We start from the raw sequence: 18,838 nt of genomic DNA, 5'->3' as shown, positions 1-18,838 counted from the left end.
GCATTCCTCTGGTCCACTAGTTTTGTCACTTTATCAAAGAATGCAATAAGATTAGTCTGGCATGATCTGTTTTTGACAAACCAATGTTGGCTTTTGGCCTTTGATCTATTTTTCTCCCTTTTCTGAGGATGGGAACCACATCAGCATCCTGGTAGTTCCCCGGTGCCCCAGGATCGCTGAAAGATATAGTTCAGTTGTTCGGAGATCTCGTCTGCCAGTTCCTTCAGACCCGTGGGGTGTAATCCGGTCCTGGTGATTTGAACTCGTCTAGGGTAGACAGGTGCTCACTTACCAGTTTCTTCCCTATTTCAACTGGTGTTCCTAATCTGATTTTTGTGGTGCTGCGTTTGACAGGTTGGACTGTTTTATCCCTTTGTGTAAAGACAGATGCCAAACATGAGTTGAATAGTTCTGCTTTCCCTCTGCTGCGTGTCACCGTCTGGCCACTTTCTCCCAGCAATGGACCAATTGGCCCTTAACCTTTTTTCTTGTTTTTTTACATGTTGGAAGATGCCTTTTTTTCTTATTTTTTATTTTTGTACCTTTGTGGCAAGCCTTTCTTCATTGTGAGCCTTAGCTTCCCTCTCTTCATCTTTACATGCATTCTAGTGGCTGACCAGTGAACTGCGTCTGCGTCTACATTCAAGAAAATTTCTGAGCTAATCCTAGTCATAGAATCATAGCACCCTTCTACTCAGGGAAACAGGGTCAGACAGGCCGGTCCCCATGCCAGAACCCACCACAAGCTCAGAATGGGATGTCCGACTATGAGAAATCACAGAAGCACCTCAGATAGCCTATGATCTTAGACAGCATTCGCTGAGGGCAGAACATATAGCAGGGGTGGAGAACATCCGAGCCGACTGGCTCAGCCAGACCGAGGTGGACAATTCGGAATGGAAGCTGCAGCCAACAATCTTCGAGGAGCTGGCAGAGTGCTTCGGACGCCCGGAGGTCGACTTATTCGCCACTCCCCCAACACTCAGCTCCCAAGGTTCTTCTCCAGGTACCAGACATGGGGGGCAGAAGAGGCGGACGCTCTGCGAAGCCCCTGGCCCAGGGGTCTTCTGTATGCCTTTCCGCCCTTACCCCTGATTCCCATGGTCATATGGAAAATCCTTCGGGAGGGGGCAGAAATGGTTCTGTTGGCCCCTCACTGGCCCCAGAGGCCATGGCTTGCAGACCTCCAGTCGCTTTCAGTGGAGAGGCCCCGGAGAATCCCCCAGGAGAGGATATTCCTCAACCAGGGGTTGTGGGAGCACCCAGACCCTCAATGGCTCCAGTTGACCGCTTGGCGCTTGAACGGAGCATCCTGAGGAAAGATCTCTTCTCCGCCAAGCTGATACAGACTATCCAGGCCGCCCGCAGACCCTCCACGGAGTGCATTTACGGCTCCACATGGTGGGCTTTTTCCACAGGGTGTAACTCCCAGGGGTGCGATCCACTCCAGGCTACGGTGTCATAAGTTCTGGACTTCCTCCAGGGGGGCCTGGACAGAAGGTTAGCTCCCAACACGATTAGGAGACAGGTTTCAGCCATCTCATCAGTCTCTGTGTGGCAGGAACCCGAGTTGGACTCACCACCCCATAGTCAGACAATCCCTGAAGGGGGGCTTCCAATCTCAAACCACCCACAGTACATAGGTACCCTTCCTGGGACTTACACAGGATATCGGACGCTCTAACAGGCGCTCTGTTTGAGCCTTTACGAACGATTTCTCTTAAGCTCCTGACTCTTAAGGTGGCTTTACTGGTGGCCATCACATCCGCCAGGCGGATATCCGAGCTGCAGGTGCTGTCCACCAGGGAGGATCTCTGTGTGTTCCACCAAGACAGAGTGGTGTTACTGTTGGATCCGTCCTTCATCCCTAAGGTGTACTCCTGTTTCCATCGAGCACAGGAACTGATCTTGCCCAACTTCTGTCCAGATCCTTCTCATCCGTTAGAGGAGAAGTGGCACACTCTGGACGTAAGGAGGGTCCTGAGGAGCTACCTCAGGAGAACCAGGCGAAGCAGGAAATCTGAAGCCCTCTTTGTTTCCTTCCAACCAGAGTCCCTGAGAAACAAGGTAACTTTCACCACAATAGGCAGGTGGCTGCGAACCTGCATAGTCACTGCTTACCAATCGCAGGGTCTGCAGACACCAAGTCATATCACAGCTCATTCCACGCATAGCGCAGCCACCTCCACAGCCTGGGCCACGCAGGCATCCTTGGCCGATATCTGCAGGGCAGCCACGTGGGCTTCCTCCTCTCCCTTTGTTAGGAACTATAAACTGGGCTCTTTTGACTCAGCAGAAGGCTCATTTGGCCACACAGTGTTGCAGTGTTGAGGGCGGGGGCCACGCCTCAACAGGCATGAGTTGGGGGCATGTGGCCTCAGGGGTCTCCCTCCCTAGGGACGTGTAGGCTTTGGTACATCCCAATCTGGATACTCCTCCCCCCTCACTATGGAGAAAGGGCATTGGTACTTACCTGATACGCGTCTTCTCATAGTGGGGGGAGAAGTATCCAGCCCCTCCCTGACTATGTTTGTATGACTAAGAGTTATGTTAATTGTTTATAAAAGTTATATAAATATTGATGTTGAATACAATAAAAGCTAAGAACAGAATTAAGAGTCTGGAGTGAATGGTACAACGAGTCGGATAGAGTTCTTCGCCGATAACTGGGTTTTCCTGGTGGCCAAGGGACGTAGCCTAAAGAGCTTATCTGACTCAATCCAATCATGAGAGGACAAGGTCAACCCAATCTGGATACTCCACACACACACCCCAATATGAGAAGAGGCGTATCAGGTAAGTACCAACGCCCTTTCTTGTAGCCAAGGTCACACTTAACAGCTGCAGTCTCACGTTTTCTTTTTTTCCCCTCTTTCATTCACTGGTGTAGTACTTTCTGCTCTCCACTAGATGGCTCTTTCCAAACCGCAAATACAATCCAACAGCTGAATGTCAATAGCTGTCAAAAACACATTAAATCCACAAAAAAATAAAATAAGGAGAAAAAGGATTTCCCCCTGGGCTATTTTTGTGGTTAGTTAATTTCTTCACTTACAAACTGCAGAAAACAAAATCCTCTGAGACTATGGTGTTTTAACCTCCACTGCCTCTTTTTTCCTTCAATAAAATTCCACGAAAGCCAGTTAGCCGCTAATTCTGCTCCGGGGCCCTTTTTTAAGATCAAAATCAATTTTTCTTTTTCTCTTTGAGTTGATCAATCATTCACCCAGTTTTCCGACTCTGTTCCAACACAGCTCCAGCACAAAAAACTTAGTCTGGATGTCTCAGTTTTGTAGCGATCATTTAATTATGGTCACTGCCAGTTTGAAGGGCTTTTCTCTGACCTACCAAGGAACTGCCGGTTCCTCTTGGTCGTCCAAGTCATCTCTTCTTCTTTTCCTCTGTCCCTCAGGACAGGTTTTGGTCTGAACTCCAAACAGCGGTTTGTCTGGCTAGATTTCCATGGGACTCAGCAGAGCCTGCTTTTTTCCAGCCGGTCTTGCCGCAATGCTTCCGGCTTCTCCCTTTTCCCCCCCTCAATCTTGTAGACTTTGCCAATTGATAAGTATTCTGGGATCTTCTCAGATGGACTGTATGTTTATTATTTCCCACAGGTTTTCAATGAAAATTCCCACCCATTTTTTTCAGCTTTATAACTCATTGGAAAAAGTAAGAGTAAAAAAAGAACTGAAAGCTGACAGCAGTAGTGTTTTGGAAAGCTGTTATTTCTACAAAAGGAAGTGATACAACTACTTGTAATAAGGTTCCAGAATTTGCTATACACCCTTTTTTTAAAAAGCAGATATCTAAAAACACAACCAGACACACACATCCCAAAATAAACTCTTGTGTGTAAAATAATTGCTAGAATCTCTTACCATGGACAAAGAACTGTGTTCTTTTCTGCATTCTTATAAATTTGGGGGTACAGTCTGCATAAGTAACAGCTGCAGATTTCACACCTTTAAGTTTAATAAATAATAAAGTGGACATGCAACATACAGCAGGGGTCACCAACCTTTCAGAACTCAGGAATTACTAAATTCATAATTTTAAATCCCATGGACTACTAATATGATTTTTTTAAAAGATAAATAGTATTTAGTACAATATAAAAAATGCAAATATTTTTCTGCGGACCACCAAAATTTTCTCATGGCCCACCGGATGGTGACTACTGACATACAGTATGTCTATTCTTCAATACATTTTATGAACAGAGGAGCAATAAGTATATTTTTTTTCTCTAGAGAATATTTATTATTCCTTACGTCTCAGAAAGAATAATGATATGTATTCTGAAATATTTTTAGCATTTATATGAACCAGATTTGTCAATATTTGGGGAAGACTATTTACATCTCTAAGAATCAAACCACTTCTCTTTCCAATTCCAAAATGTGATTGGGAGAAGAATTCATACAGTTTCATTTATCATTTGAAGCATAAATTGAAGCAAGTATTCCTTTCTAATATTCAATTGAGTTGGGGAGCTCAACCACCTACATTGTGCACATCTGCTTTGACCTGGAAGCTCTGCAGCAGAGTATGCGTCTCCAGTTTGGGGCACAACTGCACACACAAAACAAGTTAATATTGCAGTCAATGAAGCAGTATGCTTAGTTACAGGTTGTCTGAAGCCTACGCTTATTTTTGGCCAGCAACAAAGCCAAGAAGTTGACTTCATTATGGCAGTTTAAAGTTTGATCTAGACAGGCAAGAAGTTGAATTTTGAATAGTAAACACACCCTTTTCTCATGTTGAATTTGTTTTTTCAGATTCACTGATAAATTTCTAGTACCAATGACTAGTTCATTTTTTCTCATTTGTTCAAGACCATAAATTTTTGATCAAAATATTTGCATTCTAATAAAATTAACGTCATTTCTTTAAATATATATTTCTTGGAGCTATATATTTCTTTTCCCTTTTCTGTTTTCAAGATAAATCTTTATTTTTTGTGAAATGGATTATTCATTACTAGTTTTCAGCTGAATATGTGAAGAAAGATTTGCTGCCTAATACGGTTTTTGTTCTTAAGCTTGCTCTTTTGTTGCCTTAACTGTTATTCTTATGGACTTATATATTCTATTGGCACCTCCATTAAGTATACAAAGACTTTTTTTTGCCAATTGTGATGACTTTCTGATAAAATGGCTTACCTGCATCTGGTCTTTCTTTCTTGCAAAGTATACAGACATAAAAATCTATTTATTTTCTTTCTCACTATATCTGGGAGAACTTCAGTGTACTGTTCATTAGATTATTCTGAAATTTTTGAATTTGTAGTGATATATGCTGATAAATGTTGTATTTTTCTTTCTAAGTTTTCTTTTCTAAAATCTTCAGGTATTCTTTAAATGACTTTAAGTCATTTCTATACAGGCCTATTCCTGCTATTTAGTCTAGCATCAATAATACCTTTAAATGCTCTGTTCTCGAGATAATTCTTGATGTCCTGTTTGCATATTCTGTCTTGTTTTGTTCAAATTTAGCCATAGATAAACATCTGACATAGTCTTATTTTGTATTTGTAAACAATTTCAGTTAAATAATGTTTTCAAAATTAAAGACATTTTGTTTAATTTTATACTTTATAAAAGTTATGCCTTTCTATTAAGTTGGATTTACTAAAACATTCATCTTGAGCAGGGCCTCCTAAATTATTGTGTACAGTTGTATCACTTAAAACACACAAGACAACACCAATTCTTTTCTCAGAAAATGTCTTCACCACTTTGATCCTGAAATAACTGTACTTTTGCCCTAAAAAATAAAATATGAATAATATAATTCTTTAAAGATAATAAAAGTACTAAGAAGTTCCCCTTGAGAATTAAATTCTAAAATTGGAGGATAACAAAACTAAGTGTTGTTTCCCTGTTGTGATGCTTACCTAATTTCCACAGAAATGATAACTTGAAATAGAATTTGGGTGAAAATCCCAGCTACTGGCTAGATTCAGACAGCTTTATATGTCTGAATCCTTCAGACATATTCCTTTCCTATATGTATTAGAGGTTTAAAGATCAAAAATAGCACTTTGACTAGCATGCCCATGAAAAACCTAGTTCTCTAAGAACTAATTTTCAAAGTAATACTCTGTTCTTCTCATAACTGCCTGCAATATATTCTCAGCCAGCTAACATTTTTAAAGAATACATAAATAATAGAACTGGATTCAATATTCTGTTTGTTTAATCCTTGTTATGGTTGTATTCAAGGTGTTGCACACATCTAAAGAAAAACTGCAAAATTTATCATAACACCACCACGATCTATTTCTACATTTATCTTCCTGCATAGGAAATCAATATCCATGCATCTAATTCTTTAGAAGATACAAAGGAAAATACAATGTATTAATAGGCTTTTAAAAAGTTAATAACAAAATTACCTATTTTATTAATAATAAAAGCAAAGTAAATCATTCTGGCAAACAGAATGAAAATTCTTTGTCTAAATCCTTATTATTTTTCAATTACCATTAAACCAATCCCACATTATTGTTATTGCTCCATCTTTTCTTCTCTGATTTGAGTGTGTTTCAGAGTCCCTGGAACAAGCTCTAAAAATACAGTTCAATACTAAATGCCAATTTAAAATAACTATGCACTTTTCCTTTGAGACCCTATAATTGGAATACGGCTTAAATCTCTTTAAGAAAGATTCAGGTGGAAGAATGATTCATATCAATAAAGAGAATATTTGTAACAGAGTTGAAATGAGGGGTCCTTGCTCCTCTCTTAAATTAGTTGCTTTCTTGCAGACATTTCATCCAAACTAGGTAACATTATCAGTGCTATATCAGGGCTATCATGTGAATAATTCATATGTTCGATACATATGATTTATCCACCATGTTTAAATCATGGTACACTGATGAACCCATTTTTTAAAATCAGATTTATTTTAAAATAAATATCTCAGTTTATTGTGATTAATAATAGCTTGGAGTGACCTTATATTTGCTGTGTGTGACTTTTTCAATGTACATTATGTCATTCGTTTCTCCCTTTTCCAATGCTTGCAATTTGGGGTCCTTACATTTTTTCCTTTACACTGTTTCTCTAAATACTTAGAAATGAATGCTGCTGCCATTTGCTTTACAAGACAAAGGAATATGTTGGTCAATATTACAACCACATACATATATTTAAAATGATATTCTTTGAACTAAGCTAGAATAACCAACTCAAAATCTGAATAATATTAAATTAGAATTGGATCAACTGAGAAATAAGATTCTCCAGAAACAAAATTGTGAGACTGAAGGCTATATTTCCATAGTATCCATAGTATCATTATGTATTAATGGTCCCAAGGCTTGTTATCTTGTAAAGTCAAAATAAATAAGAAACCAGATACGAAAGTCCCATAATCCTGTAATTCTACAATTGAAAGCAGTACATAATTCTAGGAAGAGAAATCCATTTCTGTTAGTCCAGTGCTTCATTCTAAAAATCACTTGTTGCATATTGGATTCTACGAAAGAAATGCTTGCTGTCGTTCTGAGGGTTTTAGGGACAGGGTGTTTTACATGTAAGGATGGAATGACCAATTATTATGCAAATTAATGAATACTAATTATGTGTACAACACCCTGTCCCTAAAACCCCCAGAACCACAGCAAGCATTTCTTTCGTAGAAATGTTTAGATATATTTCAAAAATCTAACTGAATTGCTTCACCAGCAGCTTGCAGATTTTGATTTTTATAATGAAAACTAATTGAATAATTTAAGATCTGATAGTAGTTAGGGCAGCACTGTGTTGCATTGAAAGCTTTTTGTAATTCATACATTTTAAGAATATAACAAAATCTCTTATAGATTACAATAACTTGAAGGTTACCTAACTGAGATATGAGGACCTTCTCATCTTGTTGTGGATTTGGGATTAAACAAAATGTAGGCAACATGAAGAGGGCAAGGTTAATGTGCAGATAGTCCTTATATTACAACAGTTCATGTAATGACTGCAAAGTTGCATCAGCCCTGAAAGAAGTGACTTATGATTGTTTTCCGCACTTACAACCATTGCAGTGTCCCCATGATCAAAATTCAGATGCTTGGCAGCTGACTCATACATGACAATTACACCCGGGTCATGTGATCTTCCTTTTGCGACCTTGTGACCAGCAAAGTCAATGGGAAGCCAGATGCACTTAACAACCATGTTACTAACTTAACAACTGCAGTGATTCACTTAACAGTTGTGGCTAGAAAAGTCATAAATGGGGCAAAACTCACTTAACAAATATTTAGCAACAGAAATTTTGATCTCCATTTGGTCTTAAGTTGAGGACTACTTGTATATTGCTCCCTTTCTCTTTTCAGCAGTTATTTGTATGTCATTTGCCATTGAGCCATCTGTGTTCTCACTTTCTGTGCACTTTTCCTCCTTCCCATCAGTTATCTACCTTCTTGCATTTCTCCCTATTCCTTCTGCCCCAAACTACTTCTGGGATCGAACAGCTCTATTTTGCTTCTTATGTGGACAAAATACTCAATATGTACATGCTTCACTTTGAAAATGCACTCAAAACCAGTTTTTCCTTCACAAGATAGATCACATGCAGAATATTTTGCACATTGTTATATTCAATCTCCTGTATTGTTTTTATCAGCTATTAAGTTGGATATGCTATTTGTGAATTTGGAAAAGCTAGTTACTGTATATACTCGAGTATAAGCCTAGTTTTTCAGCCCACTTTTTGGGCTGAAAAAAGCCGCCTCGGCTTATACTTGAGTCAGTGAAAAATTTGCCCAAAATGGAGGAGAAAAAGGGGCGGGGCCATGCCGCTGGGTGACACTCGTGAATGGCCCAGTGCCCCTGTGAGTTTCCCCTCCCTCTGTGTCAGTTTGCCGCGCAGCGCGCACCGCACCATCCCCCCTCCTCACGTTCTAATGTAATGCAGGGCTGTCTTACGATTCCCCTTCCTCCCCCTCCTGCCGCTCTGCAACGATGTCCCACCTCCTCCTTGTTATGGCAAGCAGCCACATAGCGATGTCCCACCTCCTCTGGTACAGTGATCCAATGATAGGAATCACTGTGCCGTGTGTCATAGGAGGCGGGACATCGCTCCCGCGGCTGCACGGGACATCATCACAGCGGGACATCAGCATCATGAGGTGAGTGAAGTATTTCATTGAATACACCGCTAGTTTACTCTTTTTCTTTGAAATAAATATTCAAAAACATTATTGGTATCTATTTTTATTTTTGAAATTTATCGGTAGCTGCTGCATTTCCCACCCTAGGCTTATACTCGAGTCAATAACTTTTCCAGTTTTTTTGTGGTAAAATTAGGTGCCTCGGCTTATATTCGGGTCGGCCTATACTCGAGTATATACGGTATATTTTTAGCATTATGAACAGATGAAATTTAGCTAATGGTTAGTAGTTAATACTGATGGTAAACTCTGGAGCAAAATTGCATGGAAAGGTAAGAAAAATATACAGGTAGTACTCAATTTATAATCAGTCGCTTAATGACATTCGAAGTTATGAGAGAAAAGTTGGGGAAAAAAGTTACTTATAACTTGTCCTCAAAGTTATGACTGGCGTACCACCTCCACGGTCAACATGATCACATTTCAGGTACTTGGCAACTGGCTCATATTTACAATTGGTTGCAGCATCATGTGATCACAGATTGCAACTTTTTTGTCATTTTCCAGCCCCCCCCCCCCAAAGAAAAACCTGTTGTGACTAATTTAACAATTGTGGTAAAATTAAATCCAGTCACATAGTGATTCAGCTTACAATCTGAATGAATTATAACAAAAATTCTGGGCTTAATTATGATCATAAATCAAGGACTACCTATATGGAAAACTGTTAAGAATGGATATCAGTTCTGAAAGCTTCAAAGGGATTTTATATTTAAACTTTGATTTACAATTATAGTCCCAATGTTTGGAGTATCTGATGAAATTGATTTTCCCTATTTTCAATAGAATACAATGAGTAGTTTGCCTTTATTTTTATAGGTCTCACTAGGCGGTGTTGATCTGACAGTGCGGGTTCTCACAACGGGTTACTGGCCCACTCAGTCGGCCACACCAAAGTGCAACATTCCCCCAGCCCCCAGGCATGCTTTTGAAATATTTAGGAGGTAAGGAATTCTTCATATTTTTTCCCTTGGAATTTGTTTTAAAACATAGTTAAACATGCCCAGATTTTTGTCAGTGTTTATGTGCTAAATTATTCTGCATTTACATTAGATATTTCAAAAATAGTATTCTACTATTGCAAGATATTTTTGGAAAAAATTGTAGACATTGAAGGCTTAGAAACATTTGGATTGCATGCAGTTGCTTTAATAAGTTCGTATTTATTTATTAGATTTGTGTACCTACTCATCTTACGTATGTGGACTCTGATTGGTTCACAATTCTAATATTTATATTAATAAGACATAATATTTGAACTATGGTTTTTGAATGAATTTTTCAAAATAGAAGATGTTTTGTAATAAATTAAATATTGTTATGTTTATGTAGGCTTCAAAAAACTTTTTGTTGGAAATTCACAATACAGTTAGGCAACTGTTGATTGATTGTTTTGAATTTTGTAGGTTTTATTTAGCCAAACACAGTGGACGGCAGCTAACACTCCAACATCACATGGGTTCTGCAGATCTTAATGCGACCTTCTATGGCCCTGTAAAAAAAGTAAGTGCCTTTGCTTATAAATAGTGTGGTCTGAGTCATCTTTTAATGACAATTTACTATATTTGTACTTTCCAAAAAAAGGTTTAATTTGGCATTCATTTATCATTCAGAATAGCCACTTTCCAAATTTCACATGTGCTTTAAACAAAAAATGCATACAAATGTGACTGTGAAATAATTGACATAAACATGAACATATTATTAAAGTAGTAAAAATGCATATATTAAAGAAATATATTTTAAATATATATTTAAAATGTAAAAATAAATGGAAGACTTTTTAATGTATTCTGTTAAATCAAAATTATAAAAAGATATAGAAGTACAGTGAATCACACCTAAATTAGAAAAAAATGCAAAACTTGTAAAGAAATTCGGCCTTTAATTTGTGCCACAGACTGTCATTGTTAATCATATGCTACACAAAGTTGTATTTTGGGAGATTTACTATATGAAGTATCGCTAATGGACGGGATAAACTTACAGTGTCATATAACAGAGGCATCTAGTTTTTCTGCCAAAAATTCTCAGAGAATTAGAACCACATAAACTTCAAGTTTCTCTCTATAGTAGATGTAGTCCTCAATTAACAACTGACCCATTTAGCAACTGTTTAAAGTTACAATGGCACTGAAAAAATAACTTTACAATTGGTCCGCATGCTTATAAGTGCCACAGCATCCCTGAGGCCACATGATCACAATTTGTGAGCTTCACAGCCAGCTTCCAACAAGCAGAAATCATAAATTGTGATCATGTGATTTGCTTAACAATCAAGTGGGAAGTCATATGGTAGGTTCATTATGGTCCTGTGATATCTTGCTTAACAACAACAGTGCTTAGTGATGGAATTGCTGGCCACACTTGTGGTTATCAAGCAAGGACTACCTGTTCTCCCTCATAGTGTCTTTATGGGGATAGCAGCCTTTCCAAAGCTAAATGTGTCCAGATGTATTGTGTTGCAGTTGCCAGCTATTTTCAAAGATATGCTGGAGGTTCTAATATAGCATAGCTGGAAGTTGCCAAATGGAATTATTCTGTTTATATCTTTTTGATGCAGCCATTATAAGAAGCTATGTTATGTTTTGTTTCTTGGCATAGGATAGTCTGTCAGTAGCCAGGGATTGGACATTTGTTTGTTTGCTTGTTTTGGGTGCTTATGGCCATTAGGTTATATGGTGGTTTCATAGTCTCAGATATATGTTATTTCTTCCAGGCTTGACATGCCCATCTTGTTTGACTTTATTTTACAATATATTTGTCATTGGTCACAAAATAACAGAATAACAGTGTTGGAAGGGACATTGGAGAACTTCAACCCTCTGCTCAAGCAGAAAATCTTATACCACCCACAACTTCATAATTTTCATAGTGTGATTTTGCAGCATTCTAGGTCCACAAATAACATTGTAGATGTCACAGCTGTAAATTGTATATTTCTACTTTGCTTCAGAGTAACAAGGCACAGCTTGACAGTATGATCTGTTGGGAACTTAACTGATAGCAGCACTGTAATGCATATATGGTTTATTTGTGGCTTCTTTGTGGTTTGTTTCTGCTCTTTTCTCAAAACCATCCAGACACATGCAAGATATCATTAGCCAAGACAAAAAAGAAATAGAGTTTTTTGCTATGTTTGTTCCACAGATTACATTATTTGTCAGCAAACTGATTTGGCTTAATATGTAGATACTTTTGTATTTCATGCTTTCAGCTACAGTTTGAAATGTTTTTTAAAAGAATACACTGGTAACTTTGATTTTCCAATAGCTTATTAAAAATAGGCCTATTAAATGCAAAATAATTCAAGTCCTGTGACAAAAAAGCAAAGATAAATACCTTTAAATGAAAAGTATGTAACAACAAGCTTTTTAGTAAGTACACTAAATACTTAATCTCTAAGTAAATGAAAATATTGCTAGAATGATGTTTTATTTTTTTATAATTAAAACAGGAAGATGGTTCAGAGGTTGGTGTAGGAGGTGCCCAAGTAACTGGCTCTAATACAAGGAAGCACATATTGCAAGTCTCTACTTTCCAGATGACAATACTCATGCTTTTTAATAACAGAGAAAAATACACTTTTGAGGTATGAGCTTTGTTAGCTGTACACTTTCCTTTATCTCTTGAACGTGCTTTTATTTTCACAAATCATAGTAAAATGGAATCGTTCATATATTTGAGCAATTGCATAGAAAATTCCTATATGCGATTTACAATATTAATATCTAGAATACTAATTAATCTTACTAGCCATTTGCACTTGTTAATTAAATCTGAGAATGCAGTATTTCTTATGCTTTACATCATTTGTTATAATCTTGAAGTTATATTACACCATTGTAAATGAAATTGATATGCTACAATTCTCCCTTCCATTATTTTTATTTAGAGTATTTAGTGATACTATTACCATTTTCATGCTGTGTATTTTTTCTGTAATGTTCACTTTTTTTTGCCAAGCTGTAAAATGCAGGTGACATGGGTGTAACAGTGAGATTATTGCATTTAAATGTCACAATACATGGCATTGAAATTCAGTATGAAATTAAGAACAAAGCTATTTTAAAAGTGAATATTTAGTATATTGGCAAGTCAGTTAAAACTTTTTTTAAAAAAATATATTTTAAATCAAAGTTGATTTTGTTGTATAAATATTTAATATTGTTTTAGTTTGTTATTTAAAGTATTTTGTGAAAAATCTTGCTAAGAATAATGCTAATTATTAGGCAAGTGGGAAAAAAACTTTCTCTGAATTTAGAAATTTGGAACTTGAAATTCAGAATTGTGTTTTTGAATGCACGTTCAGATTTTTGTTTAAAACTTCTTTATTTTGAGAAACAATGGATATCACAGGTTATTTTCAGTGTCCTATTTTCTGAAGTGGTAAAGGGCAAAAGAGTGAGGAAGAATTACTGTTATTATCTGTGTTAAAAATATACCCTGCCTTTGTACAGAATGTACAGACTATATACAACTCCCCAATTTTAATTGGTCACCCAATCTTAAGTACACACCACATAAATTCAACCACTAAGTGACCAATTTTTAGTGGGTTTTATTTTTTTCAATAACAGTGGGAATGGGAATCTTAAATCTCTCAAGAGAAAACCATGTCACCCCAGCTATTTGCAGCTTCTTTGTCATTCCCAGTTCTAAGACCCTTAAAAATGCTAAACATAGACTGAAGTTTCAGTAATGCCTTTTGGTGACATCACAACACATATTCTATTTTGTGACTTCTGTTTGATCAGGAGATTGAACGATAGGCCTCCAAGGGCTCTTTTTAAAATTTTGCTTTTCTGTGTAAATTTTTTAAATTCAATTTGATATAGGAGATACAACAAGAGACAGATATTCCTGAAAGAGAGCTTGTACGAGCGCTGCAGTCCCTTGCATGTGGCAAACCTACACAACGGGTTCTTACAAAGGAGCCAAAATCAAAAGAAATAGAAAATGGACATATATTTACAGTGAATGATCAATTCACATCCAAACTGCACAGAGTCAAGATTCAAACAGGTATGTTCACTTTCAGCTAGCTGTCAGTTTCACTGTTTATTGATTCCTGATTGCTCTCTCTCTCACTCTTCATTACAGCTCCTTTTCTCTGGCTTCTTCTCCAACGATTTCAAATATTTCACTGTCCTCATCACACAAAAAAGGAGGGGGGATTATTAGTTTATTTTCTGTTCTAATATCATTCTCCTTTCCAGAATTGATAGTCTTAAACATTCCACTGAAAATGCCAAATCTAAAGGTTTTCATTCTCATATTTCTGGATCCAGTCCCATTTGATTCATTTTGTTATTTATCAGTTAGATCTCTGTGATTCTATATCATATAATTCTCTGTCTAATCATTCTTTCAAATTCCTTTTTTTCTGGGTGAGGGTTTCTGCCAAGGCTCATCCTTTTGTCTATTTTTGTCTGTTAGTATATTTCCTAGGGAGACTTAAACAAAATGTCTTTCATTAAAGTATTTCTGTCAGGCCTGCAATTATATTCCTTTTAGAATTTTGGCCTGCCACACTTTCTCTTATTTCATTTTGCTGTTTCATTAGTGTAGTCGATGGGAGTGGGGAATAGAAGGAGTAGGATTGTGGAATGTATTATTTTCATTCTTTACTAGAAGCCAAGGTTATCCTTTGTCTCCGCACTTTCACACCTGATCGGAAGCAGCTGGGTGGAGACGCCAGCGTGGAAGAAGAAGATTGGACCACGTGATGGATTGTGGGTGTGGGGACAAGATCATGAACTTTTAACTGGGTGGAATTCTGATGTCATTTCCAGTATTGGAATTCCATAGCACAATGCCAACATCCCTGTCTTATTAAATTGGAATTTTAAGGATAGTTTTGCCTTTGACTCTGATTTAATTCTGCATGGTATTTGGAACGCTGACAATTTCTTTATGAAAAGTATAAGTCCTCTTTTAAACATGATATTCCAGATATTGCCAAAAGACAATTTCCAACATTTTCTGGGTGCATAATCAATTAAAGATGCTGGGAATTTTATCTGAGAAAAACATAAGAATGTCAGCTTGTTTAAGGAATGAAAATCAAACAGGTTTCATTATTACACTACTGGATCACTTTGACTTTATTTTCAAATTGTCAATGATTACTATTTTTAAAAAAGCTACTTTTATTTTAATTGTGTGGGTCTGTTCTATTCTTTCAGTTGCTGCCAAACAAGGAGAGTCAGACCCCGAAAGAAAAGAAACAAGACAGAAAGTAGATGATGACAGAAAGCATGAGATAGAGGCTGCTATAGTGCGGATAATGAAATCTAGAAAGAAGATGCAACATAATGTGCTAGTAGCAGAGGTAATTTAATTAATTACTGAAACATTGAAATTAAAGTATTTTAAGTTTCTAAACAATTTTAAATTAAAATTTCACAGTTAAAGGATTCATGAAAACTCTCCCAATTAAAGTGAGTTAAAGCAATTCTTTAAAAGTACTCACAAATGGAGTTAGGCACATATCCCTGAGGACAGACCTCTATAGGATTGGGTGATACTCTAGTTCTAGCCCCAGCATATAATCTTAATAATAACCATAAAACTAGTTTGTACCACCAAAGCAGGGGTGGATTGCTGCCCATCCCCACGAACCGGTTGGTCACCGGACCTGGAAGTAAGCCTGCCCCGCCACCGGCCCTGTATACCCATCCCGGCCGGACGGTATTTTGTCCCTTCTGTCTCCCCGTTGCTCAGAGAAGCAACTTTGGGAAGGTCCTTTGCTAGCAGGCAGGTTCTAGGATGCCTGCTGCCACCAAAGGACCTTCCTGGAGTTGCTTTTCTGAGCAACGGGGAGACAGAAGGGACAAAATACCATCCCTTTTCCCCGTACTCAGAAAAGCAACTTCAGGAAGGTCCTTTGGTGGCGGCAGGCATCCTAGAACCTGCCTGCTAGCATATAGTGTATTATAGTCAGTCTAATCTTGATATAATATAGCATGTATAAGTGTAAGCAGGCTTGCTTTTCATAAACACAGTTACAGCTGACATGGAGAGGGAAAAAGTAAATATATCTCAATATTTCACTGTATGGATGCATTTTTTTTGGACAACAGTGATGAGATTGCTGGTCATCATCAAATTTTAGGATATTTTTGACTTTAATTTACTGCCCTGGTAAATACTAACATGTCCATCTCTGATTACCTTCCAAACCCACTGCTTGCACTTGCTTAGACACCGTCCTAGCTCCAGCTGCCATATATTTGCTTATAGTCAGCGATGCTTACCATAGGACCCCAAAAATACAGAATTAGTTTTTCAGTTTATGAAATTTATAAAAGCATTAATAATTGAAAAAGCATCCTACATGTTTTGTTTTTCAAAGTCATATTCAGGCCTGCTTACTTGCTAATATAAATAATATTAAAATACTGTACCTTTTGTTCCAGGTAACTCAACAACTGAAGGCACGATTTCTCCCAAGTCCAGTTGTTATTAAAAAGCGTATTGAAGGACTTATTGAGCGAGAATATTTGGCACGAACACCTGAGGACCGCAAAGTATACACTTACGTAGCATAAAACGTGTCCCACAACTATGATTTATTCTTGGACTATATTCTTCGCATGAACTGAGAAGTTCTTTTAAAAATCATTAAATATTAAGACGACCATATCTTCTATTAAATTACAATACATGTTCTAGACCAGTCAGATCAAGCCTTTACTCCTTCAGAAAGTTTTTCAACATCAAAATGATTGAGCTTCAAGCTTCTCAGCATTTATCCCTGTAGAGATCATCCTTACAGTTTCCTCGGGAAAATGTGAATGTGCCGCGTTTTTGTTTTCAATACTGTATGAAAACAGGAAAAAAAAATAAAAACAAATTTAGAAAATACAGCTCATTAAAAAAAATAAAATTGTTGAAATTTCATTTCCCCGAATCTTCAGTGTTGATGTAAATGTGTTTTCTGTAGTGTTGCTTAGCACTTTGTGCATTGTATACGTTGGGTTACAAGAAAAACACACGATGGTAAGATTGAATTTCAAAAATACTGCTCTGTTTTGGACATTTCTTTTTAAAAAGTGTTTAATTTACTATTTGGTAAATTTATAAAAGCCTGGTGATTTTGGCTTGGTTTTTCTTTCCATCTACACTCATTCATATTCCAGTTAATCTGAGGAAGAACCTTTTTTTCTTGGCACAATTATGGGCTGTAATATTTGGCCTTCCTTTTTGTCATTTGCGATCTTCCAAATGAAATTGCATACTAATTAGGTTTGTTCTGATTCCTTTATAGGAGAAATGGGAAAACATTAGTCTGTATAAACTGTATTATACTTTTTGCTGTTGTATTCACTGCTCATAGTGGATTGTACAGAGCAATGTTTTTATTTCACTCAATGTAGACAAAACTAATTTAAAATAAATGGATTTAGTGTACACAGAGCACTAATTCAAATGTATTACAGCACAGGGATGGCAATTTATTAAACCAAATACTGCCCCTTGGAGAAGCACATTAACCTATGCTCTGTTCATGAGGTAGAAGGGGATTTTATGCCTTTTTAATTTCTCACTTTTCAGGAGGGTCAAATGAAGCCACTGTGCACTATTAATTTACTGTTTTAAAATGCAATCTTAAAATGCAATAAATATTGTTACTTTGATCTTATTAAATCTCCAGTTCTTGAAACAAGTACTTTCTCCTTCTCAAGGTGGGTAAGGATGAAGTTTTGACTACTACTAAAGCTTTAAGTTTTGATTTAAAAAAAAATTGCAATAGCATTTTACTGTGTAATCTGATACCAAATGAAATTTTATGTAGCTCCTATACTGTATAACGTAGTTTTACAGCAATGAGTTCACAAAGATTCTATCTTTTTGTGCACAAATTGTGAAGTGCTGCTGATCAATTTACTTTTAGCTTAAATTCATAAATAGTATTCAGGTGTAACAGAGCAACTTTTTAAAAAAAATAAATGCATAGCATGTATACAGGAAAGAAAACTAGTTGAATTCTGTTTCAACCTGTAAAGTTGAAGCTCTCACTGAGCTTTTCATGTGTTATTGCTGTACTTTATTTGTACATTTGTATAGCAGATATCTTTTCTCCCAGTACTAAATATTTACAGCCTGCTTAGGCAGATAAAAGGTGGTAAGATAGTTCTGCATTGCAGAGTTGCTATTAGTAATTAATGTTTCCCCCGACTATGTGAAAGATTTTTGTTTTCCCTCCCCCCCCCGCTATGGAGATTGTTTTGAGTTATTGTCTGCAATATGAAAAACTGTAACAGAAATATAGGTAATATTCTTGCAGTTGGGGTTGCTAATGTTAATTATGTTAACAAGACCAGTTAATGTGTACTTAATTGTTTTTTAATATTGTGTGATTGTTTTCATTCAGAATATTATTTTTTTAAAAAATATGTGTGTGTAGGTAATCCTTGGTTAATGGCCATTCATTCAGTGACCGTTTGAAGTTATGATGGCACTGAACAAGGAGACTTACAGCTGACCTCAAAGTGGTGGCCAATACTGCATTCTCATCATCACATGAGGAACAACAGAACTTTATATAACACAATGGAGACTTCCCCCTTGATTACAGATTTCATATACAGAGAATGATGATTAAGTAAAGATGAACTCTCCGAAGACCTATGGACTGTTATCTACAGTACTGTGCAA

The 18,838-nt window shown here is 37.0% G+C and overlaps 1 protein-coding gene across 1 annotated transcript in view; it reads left to right on the top strand.

The window, feature by feature from the left end:
* The window catches only part of CUL3 (cullin 3), a 58,610-nt gene extending 40,788 nt beyond the window's left edge, over positions 1-17,822 (top strand). Inside the window, exons 11-16 of the mRNA XM_032225029.1 lie at positions 9,995-10,119; positions 10,582-10,678; positions 12,633-12,767; positions 14,014-14,200; positions 15,364-15,509; positions 16,597-17,822. Coding sequence (XP_032080920.1) covers positions 9,995-10,119; positions 10,582-10,678; positions 12,633-12,767; positions 14,014-14,200; positions 15,364-15,509; positions 16,597-16,728 — 822 coding nt within the window. The 3' untranslated portion in view covers positions 16,729-17,822. The remainder of the gene's footprint in view (positions 1-9,994; positions 10,120-10,581; positions 10,679-12,632; positions 12,768-14,013; positions 14,201-15,363; positions 15,510-16,596) is intronic.
* The last annotated feature ends 1,016 nt before the right edge of the window (positions 17,823-18,838 follow it).

This window comes from Thamnophis elegans, chromosome 10, assembly GCF_009769535.1.
Source record: "Thamnophis elegans isolate rThaEle1 chromosome 10, rThaEle1.pri, whole genome shotgun sequence".
In the NCBI taxonomy this organism is placed as follows: Eukaryota; Metazoa; Chordata; class Lepidosauria; order Squamata; family Colubridae; genus Thamnophis; species Thamnophis elegans.
Note: the sequence above shows the minus strand (reverse complement) of the source record. Positions and strands in the feature narration are given on the sequence as shown.